General features: G+C 57.1%; 1 protein-coding gene across 1 annotated transcript; it reads left to right on the top strand.

Moving 5' to 3' along the window:
- Positions 1-1135: 1135 nt before the first annotated feature.
- DLK1 (delta like non-canonical Notch ligand 1) lies at positions 1136-9232 on the top strand. Its single transcript, XM_017528113.1, has 5 exons — positions 1136-1409; positions 2661-2724; positions 3190-3320; positions 6250-6391; positions 8259-9232. Exons 1-5 carry the CDS (start codon positions 1343-1345, stop codon positions 9004-9006), a joined length of 1152 nt encoding a protein of 383 aa, XP_017383602.1. The 5' UTR covers positions 1136-1342; the 3' UTR covers positions 9007-9232.
- Positions 9233-11070: the final 1838 nt, after the last annotated feature.

Raw genomic sequence — 11070 nt, 5'->3', positions numbered from 1 at the left:
CCTGGGAGCTCTGCAGAGGAGGAGGGTCTCTGGCAATCAGCATCGTCTACCTCCATCTCTCCGCGGGGTCACCCCTCAGAGCAGGTCTCCTCATGGTTCTGCAATAGGCGCTGAGTGCCTGGTGCTCTTCTGTGAACGTGAGAGCACACTGGTGAGGCTGCCCACGCATGCCACAGTGGACAAAGACGGATGCTATGGTGTGTGTGTTGGGGACCGCGTATGTGTTTTTGTAAGTGTGTGACCGCGAGTCAGCTGGGCATGTGTGCTTGCGGGTATCAGGTGCGTGGCTGTGCGTATATGTGTGCGTGAGTCAGTGCGTTAGTGTTTCAGCGCCGCTAAGGCCCTGACTGCGATGCTGTGTGTGTGTGGGTGGATGTGACTGAATGTGTGCACCGGTGTCCGTCTGTTTACAAGTGTGCTTGTATGTTTGGGTGTGCAGGTGGCTCTGGGTGCGCGTTTGTGTGCAGGGGGCCGGCACATGCGGGAGGATACCTATGGTTGCATAACCGCGGGTCCGCTTGCCCCTCTGCGCTCGTGACTAAGCATGTGCCACCCCGGACGGTGTCTACACTGAATCTGGGCTACAGTGTGTTTGAGTTGCCGTGTGCGTTTGCGTTGCGGGGTGTGGGTTGCCACAGGGGCAACTGCATTCTTCTGCGTCTTCATGGCTAGGGGTACTGGGGGCGTCAGGCTTTTCCTGGGTGTTTTTCTGTGTGCGTGTGTGATTACGTGCTTAGTTCACGTCTGCATAGTGCGCCTTTGTGTTTTCCTGGGTATCTAACCACTGCACGTGTCTCCGGGACGTCGGCAATAAGAGTTTCGGTGTTCCTGCGTCCTGACTTGTGCTCTCCAAGGGGTCTGCGGCCCAGGTTCGATCCCTGCGACTTGTCCTAGGCAGGCCTGTATGTGCGCGGCCGCGTGCTGTCCTGTTTCGGGGAACGTGTGCCAAACGCGCGCAGGGTACCTGTGCCCGTCTAGCCAAGAGTGCACCCGTGTGCGCGAGCGGGCTTCCGGGACGCCGCAGTGGTGGGGGGCGGCCCTGCGAGGGGAGGGGGTCACCCGGACTGGCCGGCGCCGGCCCCGTGCGCACGAAGGCGGGGGCGGGGGGCGGGGGCCGCGGCGGGGGGGGAGGCGGTACGAAAAGGGCGGCGCGCGCGGCGGCGGCGGCAGCTCCCCGGCAGCGGCGGTGGAGAGCGCAGCGCGCAGCCCGGTGCAGCCCTGGCTTTCCCCTCGCTGCGCGCCCGCGCCCCCTTCCGCGTCCGCAACCAGAAGCCCAGCGCGGCGCCAGGAGCCGGACCCGCACCCGCACCGCTCCCGGGACCGCGACCCCGACCGCCCCGCGATGACCGCGACCGAAGCCCTCCTGCACGTCCTCTTGCTCCTGCTGGCTTTCGGCCACAGCACCCATGGTGAGCCCCCCGGCTGCCCGGCTCGCGCCCCCTCTGGGGAAGCCTGCGATGCCCCGCCGGCCGCCCGGTGCCCCGCACGCCCCGTCCCGTGCGCCCCAACTCCGCCCATCCCGCCTAGCCCTAAGCCCCGCGCTGTGCCTGCCTCGCCCTCCCTGCCACCCTCGCATAACAAGCCCGACCCGGGGGTCCCAGAGGGCAGGGGAGGTGTGAGACCCCCAGCCCCTTCCCGCCGGGCAGAAGTGGCGCCGGAGGGGTGTCGGTGCGCTGAGCAAGGAGGTATGGAAAAACGAGGTGCTGTTGTGGTATCTTCTGTGAAAACGCTCTGGGGTGCAACTTTGGGGTGTCCCTGCGTGCTTGTTCGGGAACAGGTTTCTGAGGGGAGTGGGGGATGACTTTGCCGTCTTAGCCCCCAGTTCCCAAGAGAAGCCCAGTCTGAGCCCTTCCTGCGTGGCGCGTTTCTCTAGGTGAGGGGCTGCGACACTTCTGTCTGCAGCGGCCATCTGTCTCTGACAGCGAGAGAGTTGCCCCCTTCCCGCAGCGCCCCCCCACTCATTGCACCAGTGGTTGTGTGTAGGGGGCTGTCTGGAAAGCTGGGGAGCTGGTTGAGTAAATGCACACAGTAGGTGCCTATTAAAGTGTCAAAATCTCTAAGCAGTGTTGCAACCTCAGCCGGCTAAGCAGATCCCTGTGGCGTCATCGTTTTCTTACTGCGAAGGCTGTAGGGGAAAGGGGAAAGATTTGACCTGAGTGCCTGGCTTAATAGGGATGAACCTTAAAAAGAATCCAGATGCCTTACTGGGGAGCCCACCAGGTGAACCTGTCTGGGCTTTCCCAGAGCTGAACACCTCAAAATCTGCTCCCCTTTTTGGCTCAGGTTGCAAAAGTGACGGTCAGACTGCATGGCCAGGGGTCAGTGTGTTTCCCTCCACTGTCCCCATCCTTGCTGTTAGGAGGACTTGAGGTTTCGTATGTGCTTTTGGGGGTGAGGGGAGAAAGGTGTTTCTCCTGCTCCTGAGAACTAGGGAGTGTACTGTGGCCATCTCGTAGCTGGGAACGTGGCAGAGATGTTTTCCTAAGTGCGTTGAGCCCCATCATGCTCAGATAGGCAGTGCCTACTGTGTGCCGGGCTGGTAGGACCCAAGAGGACTGTTGGCGCCCTCGAGGGCAGTGGCAGGCTGTGTGGGAGAAGATAGGCTTTGCCTTGGTCTGGGGCCTGGAGGGGTGAATTGTATAACCTTTCTTGCACCTCAGGGGCTGAATGCGTCCCGGCCTGCCACCCCCAAAATGGATTCTGCGAGGATGACAATGTTTGCAGGTAATAGAGTGGCTCCTCAGAGGCAGCGTGTGGGGGCCATGCAGAAGCCTGGGGAGTCATGGAGTCAGGCAGAAAAAATGGGGGGCTTGGCCACTGTGCTGCAGCAAACAGCTCCCTGGCCCCTGCAGAAAACTGGCGGGGTGGGGGGGGGGAGGTGAAGGCAGGGAGTGGGGGCAGCCGCAGCTTCTCAGAGGTGGGGTGGCAGGTGAGACCACTGCAGGCCACTGCAGCAAAACGCAGCACTCCCCCGGGACCTCGAGGTTCCTCCGAGCTGGCCTCTTGGTGTGGCGTGTTTTCTCTTAAGTTTTCCCATTCAGGTGGCTGGTGTTTACTTCCCAGGACCACCGGCTGGTACTGTGCAAAGACCCCCCCAAGGGCTCTTGGTTCCACAGAAAGTAGCCTGAGCTCCCTCTCTATCCCTGCTCCCCCTCATGTGTCCCCATCTTTCTCCCTTACGCCCGGCAGGTGCCAGCCTGGCTGGCAGGGTCCCCTGTGTGACCAATGCATGACCTCTCCTGGCTGCCTTCACGGACTCTGTGAGGAACCCTGGCAGTGCATTTGCATCGACGGCTGGGACGGGAAACTCTGCGATATAGGTTGGCGCTTGCCTTTGTCCCTCCCAGCCCTGTGTCCTCACCTGCCTGCCCTGGCCCCCAGCCACCTCCTCCCAGCCTCCTGTTGCTGGCTGCCCTCACTTCCTCATTCCTGCACACCTCGTGCCCTGTATTCTAATGATCTGTTTATAAATTTCCTGTGGGTATCGAATACCTCCTCAGAGGTAGGGACTTTATTTTGCTCTCCTCTGCACCATCAGCACCCAGCACCCAGAGGAAACATGGGGTGGGGGCCAGGGAGCTGCCTGTTGAATAAAGAGTCACAAAATACACACACAGCTGGGCTGGTAGGACCACAGACCCCAGGTCACCTGTCTGCGTCGTGGAAGCCCAGAGATAGACAGGGCTCAGGGGATCTCGGAGCTAAGACTCCCTAGAAAAGCACACGCAGGACTAAAAGGGCTGAAAACAAACAAATTGGGGGGGCGGGGGGAGACAGCAGCACTCAGTGTTTGGGAGGCAGGTGCTGCGTCAGGGCCAGGAGAACAGGGCTGAGGGACCTGGACTGTGCAGGTCAGGTGTAGGAGGCAGCTGGGGTTGGGAAAGTCTGAGAAAGGGTTAAAGTGAAGATTGGTGTTATCTGTTGATTTCATTAATTTATGCAATCTTTGCCTCCATTACCCCGAGCAATTGAGAGTTGGCTGTCACTGCATTTTCAGGCTGCGAAATGTTCGTTTAAGCCCATTTTCATTTGGCAAAACCTGCCCTAAAGTCCGGGCAAACTCAAGTCCTCAAAAAAAACACAAAACTCCCAGCTGTGTAGCAGCCCACCCTCAGGGCCTCTGTCCCATGGTCCCCAGCATCAGCAGAGATGGTACAGGTAGGGAAACTGAGGGTCTGGGAAGTACAAGTGTCTGCTAAGGGATAGGAAAGAAGTTGGGCAAAAAGCCAGCTACAACCCTTTCCCCAGCCCCAGAAAGAGAGTTAATTTTTATCTATGACAGCATCGAACAGCCTCCCTTAAGGAACACCTAAGAGCATTTTGTGATGGCCTCTTCCCTTACAACTGGGATGGCCAGGGCAGCCAAGGTTCCGAAGCTGAGCTCCCTCCCACCCCACATTGTCTCTGGTTTGTAATCCCAGCCCCTCCCAATATGGTGCCCGGCTTCCCTGCAGCTGACTCGTGATCTGGCCGGCGTGTCAGCTGCCCCTCACAGAAGCAGCAGCAGCTTGGGGTCGTTTGGGGATCCAGGGGAGCCCAACAAAGCCACCATTTGGGATCAGGGTTAGGCTCTTAGCCTGGAGCCCATCTTCTTTGGTATCTAAATGCAGTACACCCTTGCTGAAATAGTCCAGACAGATGCCTCCCTTCCTGTGGGCCCTTGGCATGTCCCCTCCCCACCAGGTTGACAAAGGCAGCCAGCTTGGTTAGGGCGAGAGAGTCGGGGTCCCAGCAAGGACACAGCTCTCCCTCTCCCTTCTTGCCCATCTGAGGCTGTCGAGGCCACAGCTGCTGTCCTGGCAGAGACAAGCAGTCTGCTCCTTGCAGCAGCTTAATTCTCCCCTGTCTTGGTTTGGAGGCTCAGGAGGGCTGCCCCAGATTGGCGTAGCAGGGAGAGCTACAGGGACGAGCTAGGGGTGGTCGCCAGCTTTTTAGTTTAAATTTAAGATTCCGAGTGACAGGAGAGCCAGGAGCAGAGAATTAGGAGCCTGACGCGGAGGCGCCGCGTGCTAATGCCTTGCTGGTGCCGTCCCGTAAAGATAAATCCTCTTTATGTGTCCTTGCAGCAAGCCTGGCTTCCACGGAACGCCACAGGGTAGTCCATCAACGCGGTGTTCAGGCTTTCCCTCCTTGATTGATTGCAGTCTCCCTTCCACGAGGGTGCAGGTCTCTTTGAGAGAGGGACACAAAAGTACGCACATGTGTGGCCTTAGCGCTGGGGACCCCCACCATCAGCCTGCCTTCACTTGCTGAGGCTCTTGCTGGCCCTGGCTTTCTGTTTGGCAGGTACAGCAGCTCAAATGATAGAAAATCAAAGCAGAAGAGTCCCTCAGAGCTTGGCCAGGGAAAGACCCTCTTTTTATAAATAAGGAAACTGAGGCACATGATATGGGGAGGAGCTGAGCTTGCCTGCTACGTGGCAGCAGGCTGGATACAGAGCAGGACAGGGGTCCCTCTTGGCCCCACTGGGGAGCTGGGGTTTCCACCGCCGGAGAGCCCCTGACGCAGGCTCTCGTGCTCAGCTCATCCCTGGCTTGCTGTACCTGAATAATGGAGTGTGCATGATGGAAGGTGTTAAAACACGGTGGAAATATACCAGTGCTCATGGAAACCTGCGCTCGTAGGAGAGCGCTCAATAGTTACAATTTTCTTGCCTTTACAAGATGCAGCCTTTTTACCAGGAGGTGGACACAGTGCTGGGGCTAAATCAGATTTCTCGATTTCTGACCGAGGGGAGTCGTTACCTCTGCATCCCCCCCACTGCCCCTCTTTGATGGACAAGTATGAAGAGCTGGTGGTTTTTCTGAGAGTTGGGCTGTATTTGTGGCCAGGACCTGTCCCCCCGCAGGAGAGGCTGGACGAGCAGCCTTGTCTGGTGAAGACAGGCCTTAGGGAATCTCAGCTAAGCACAGGGTTGCAGGGAGAGGCACGCTGTCTACAGTGAACATCACGGACACGTTGCTGGACACGGGGTGACCTGGTGCCAGGCAAAGGGTACAGCTATCCATATCCGTGGCTTGAATATCAGTGGCCACAACTTTCTGATCTGTGACCTTAGGCAAGGAAACCCCCTCAGCTTCCTGAGCCTCAGTTTACCCGCTTCATGGGATTTTTTCGAGGGGGGTTCCTCACTCTCTTACTCCAGACCCCACTGGGTGGCTATAGAGCCATTTTGAAGTCCACCGGCGTCCACGCCATGCCTGCGTATGGAGAGGAAGCTGAGTTCTCGTACTGTCTGTCGCCCCGCAGATGTTCGGGCCTGCTCCTCTGCCCCCTGTGCCAACAACGGGACCTGCGTGAACCTGGACAACGGCCTCTACCAATGCTCCTGTGCCCCTGGGTACTCGGGAAAGGACTGCCAGAGAAAGGACGGGCCCTGTGTGATCAATGGGTAAATATCCTTCCCAACTATGTGTGATCTAACGAGTCCTGTTTTTCATGCACCCACTAAAGACCCTCAGCCTAACCCTGTTGGATCTGTCGCCTGACAATGAACTAAGTGTTCCTCCCGGATGCAGGTATTTGGGGAGGATGTGTCATTTCCATAATTTTTTCAAATGATCCTGAAGGCGATTTCTTATTCCCCTGGTGTTCCCGAGTCCTGATGTGTGTGAATGACAGTCGATTGCGATGGTGAACTGACTCTCAGAGCTGCGTAATTTTCTAAAGGCAACATAATAAGGGATCAGAGTTCAGCGGGACTGAGATTGTTTGTGAAACCCACTTGCTGTATCTTGGGGGTGGTTCTGGGGAACTGGCGGGCTCTGCAATTGGATTTTTCTGGGATGTCTGTGGAGGGAGCTGCCGGGTTGAAAGGTGAGGAGATTGTGCCTCTGCAAGCGGGAGAGGGAGTGTGCCAGCTGCCAGCTATCCTCAGTTGGGAGGGGCCCTCGGGACTCCTGCGCAGTGGACGTAACAGACGGAATGGCCACTGTCCTCACTTGCAACTCCCCGAGCAATGCTTCCCAGCAGCTCGGCTACTGTCCATCTTTTATCTCTTTGGCGACCCTGAGCCGTCCCCCCTCCCCGCTGGATGGGGCTTAGCCTGAAGCCAAGGGAGATCTTGACGGAGGCAGAGTCTGACATAAGAATCCAAACTTGAACTCAGTCCTGGGCCTGGAGTTGGGGGGGTAGGGGTGTCCCTTTCCCCTGAAGAAACTGAAGCTAACACGCAAATAAGGTGATCTTGCCCCAGCTTTGCAGGCTGGTGCAGAAACAGGAGTCTGTAAGAGCTGTAAGCAGACATTCATGGGCCTCCAAAGATCAGTCCAGACGGGGTCAAACTGGGGGCCAGTGACCCCTGAACTCCGTGTCTGCTTATTAGCCAGGAGAAAAACAGAGCGAGACCTTTAAAATACTTTGCTTTTCTTGCTAACAGACTTAAACCTGTGTGTCAAAATAGAGCCTAAGGTCCTTGAGGTTCCTTCAGACCCCGGCTCCCATACAGCCGGCACCCCGAAGCGGCAGTGCTGATTCTTGTGTTTATAGCCCCTTCTTCCCCGGAGTTTTGGCATTTATCAGATGACAAAGGGCTTGCTCGTTTAAAAGCACTTACATTAAATGCTCCTTGTGCTCCGCTTTGAGCAAACAGCTTTGGTTTGCAAGCTGCACTTGGGTGAATGGACCACTATAAAACAGCCTGGCAGAGACACCGGCTCGTGCCAGGGTAGACAGACTCGTATTGCTTTCTCTTTGAGAGGCCCCAGGCGTGTCCTGCACAATAGCCTGGATCCACTCCGCTGACAATAGTAACAACAATGAGGGTTGGCGGCCACAGTGGACGTAGGTAGAAAGGACGACAGCCGGCCCCAAGATAGGGTGAGGGGCACCCCTGGCTTGGTCCTTCTGCCCCAGCAGCCCAGGGATGGAGCTAAGGGAGGTGGGGCTTGCTCCAGTCCCGGGCTGTCACTGACTTTGCCTCTCCTAGCCTCAGTTTCCCAGCTGGCTAGTGACTAACCCACAGTCAGTCCTCTGGTTGGAGAGGTGCAGTAAGAGTTGGGAGAGGATGTGGACATCCTGGCATGGGAGGTCGGGGGTGTTCCACGTTAGCAGCAGGATGGGGGTGAGGGGAGCACCCCCCCATCCCCCACGTGTGCCTCCTTGGCTGGCATCCTCTCCCTCCCTCCCTCCTTCTTGCCCCTGATGTGCTTTGAGCACCTGCCCTTTTGTCAGGCCGGGAACCTTCTGTCCCAGCACTCCCCGCAGCTCTGCCCTAGCCCAGCCCCCGAGGCCCTTGATGTGTGCCTCTTGTGTTCCAGCTCCCCCTGCCAGCATGGAGGCACCTGCGTGGATGACGAGGGCCGGGCCTCCCACGCCTCCTGCCTGTGCCCCCCCGGCTTCTCAGGCAATTTCTGCGAGATCGTGGCCAACAGCTGCACCCCCAACCCCTGCGAGAACGAGGGCGTCTGCACGGACATCGGGGGCGACTTCCGCTGCCGCTGCCCGGCCGGCTTCATCGACAAGACCTGCAGCCGCCCAGTGACCAACTGCGCCAGCGGCCCCTGCCAGAATGGGGCCACCTGCCTGCAGCATACCCAGGTGAGCTACGAGTGTCTGTGCAAGCCCGAGTTCACAGGCCCCACCTGTGTCAAGAAGCGCGCGCTGAGCCCTCAGCAGGTCACCCGTCTGCCCCATGGCTACGGGCTGGCATACCGCGTGACCCCAGGGGTGCACGAGCTGCCCGTGCAGCAGCCCGAACACCGAATCCTCAAGGTGTCCATGAAAGAGCTCAACAAGAGTACCCCTCTCCTCACCGAGGGCCAGGCCATCTGCTTCACCATCCTGGGCGTGCTCACCAGCCTGGTGGTGCTGGGCACCGTGGGCATCATCTTCCTCAACAAGTGTGAGACCTGGGTGTCCAACCTGCGCTACAGCCACATGCTGCGGAAGAAGAAGAATCTGCTGCTGCAGTGCAACAGCGGCGAGGACCTGGCGGTCAACATCATCTTCCCCGAGAAGATCGGCATGGCCACCTTCCGCAAGGAGGCTGGCGACGAGGAGATCTAGGCAGCGTCCCCACAGCCCCTCTAGATTCCCGGGGTCCCGCAGAGCTTACTAGAAGCGGTCTGTCCTAATCTTTGTGGTGTTCGCTAGCTCTCGTGTGGAATCTGGTGAACGCTACGCTTACATATATTGTCTTTGTGCTGCTGTGTGACAAGCGCAATGCTAAAACAATCCTCTCTCTCTCTCTTAATGCATGATAAAGAATAATAATAAGAATTTCATCTTTAAAGAATTAAGAGAAATAAGTATGTTATTCTAAACTCTAAATGAAATATCAAAAAAGACCAAAAAAAAACAAGGCAACAGTACCAGGGCCCCGTGCCGACGCCCCTCCCTCGGGGGTCTCGGTCGCAGGGTCCTCGTGAAACCGTTACGAGTGCTGTGCATGACCACTCACTGTGCAAAGGGCTTGATCACTTTCGTTCGTTAATTCTCACACGCCACATCCGACTTGCACTCACTCCAGCACAACATCGCTGTCCTTAGACCTTCCCGGTTGATTTGAGTTAGCAGAGTGCAGCGGCTGTGTGTCAGGCAGAGAGAGCCCCGGGTTGGCCGTTGGGGGGCCGGGCTCCGTCCCAGCCCTGCCACTAACTCGCTGTGTGATCCTTGGCGAGTCCTGATCCCAACCCTGGGCCCACCTTCCCACCCCTCTGGAGGGAGGGGTTTGAACACCCACCATCATGGTCCTCTCTGGCTCTAAAACTCTGAATTAGGAACGAGAGGGTATGGACCAAAACACTGCTTGACCCCAAAAATTAGGATCTGATGAAGACTAAGTCTCATCCTGGGATCCGAAAGGTTTTGGCCTATCCTGGATGAACACTTGATGTGGAAATTTATCCTAAGTGCGTTTCTCAAAGTGGGGAGCCTCCTGGCCCACTTCCCATTTGGGAAAATACTAGCCCCTTTGAGTCATTATGTGCCGTCTGGAGCTGCCACTGAGGCCTCCAGCCCTCCCCCACCCCTCCTCACCTACCCGGAGCCCCAGCACCGTACTTGCCCTACCCTATAGAGATGTCCCTTGAGACTTGAATGCACCTTGAACCGTAAGTGCCCCTGGCAGAATCTGAGCAGCAACACAGCCCTCACCAAGGTTTTCACAGGGATTAGTGGAAATTGTCGCTTGTGGGGCGCTTATTAGTTCTGTGGCAAATGTGGTCGGAGACCTGGCCTACACAGCCACGGGTTTACATTTGTGTTGCTGAGTTAATAACCCTCAGATCCCCAAAGACCTAGCCAGCTTCTGAATTTTGAATTTGACTTTTTTAAAATAAAGAGCATCTATTTTTTTTTGCAAAAATAGAAAGAGCTGGGACAGAGCTCTGTTTAGCTTTTCAGCTTTTGGGGTTGGACAGCTAAACAGCCCTTGGGTACCAGATGGGAATATTTTGCTTCTTAGATGATTTAGATAAGAATCTAGACTCTTAGCTTTACTGAGTATTGCCGGCCCTGCTTACCTTGCTCCAGGTGTTTATTGCTAAGTCATCATCACCTTCGCCATCTACAGTCACTCACATTAGTCACCCACACACAATTTCAAAGTCACCCACCCGTCGGTCACCTGCGCCATCGTCATGACACAGTATGGACCTCATCACCTCATCGTCTTCCAACTGCCATCCAAGCCCCCTCATCCCAACTCAAAGCCCGACCGCCATCTGCCCAAGCTCAAACCCCCCCTACCCCTCATCAACCCATTGGTCTCTTCATTCCCGGTCCTTCCTCGTCCTGATTCCAAGCTCCGCCCCACCCTTACCACCTCCCCGAAATAAGCTGCCCCCTGCAGAGCCTCTCCTACCAACCCTGTCCCCAACAGGCCCCTCCCCACTGTCAGACCTGAGTCCTGCAGCACCCGTCCCAGCCTCTCCCAGCCTCACCCCTAAAACCCTGTCACCTCCCCGCCACCATTATCACTGCCAAGCCCCTTCCCCTTCCCCTCCAGCTCCTGCTTCCATCCCGACCAATCCTCTCATCCCCCATCCTTCCCCTCCTCTTCCCCCAACCGTCCTTTCCTATCACCTCACCCTTCCCCTCCCATCCCCCTCACCCTTCCCCTCCCATCCC

This window comes from Cebus imitator, unplaced genomic scaffold (assembly GCF_001604975.1).
Source record: "Cebus imitator isolate Cc_AM_T3 unplaced genomic scaffold, Cebus_imitator-1.0 Scaffold52, whole genome shotgun sequence".
In the NCBI taxonomy this organism is placed as follows: Eukaryota; Metazoa; Chordata; class Mammalia; order Primates; family Cebidae; genus Cebus; species Cebus imitator.
This window is presented reverse-complemented; position numbering and strand designations above follow the sequence as displayed.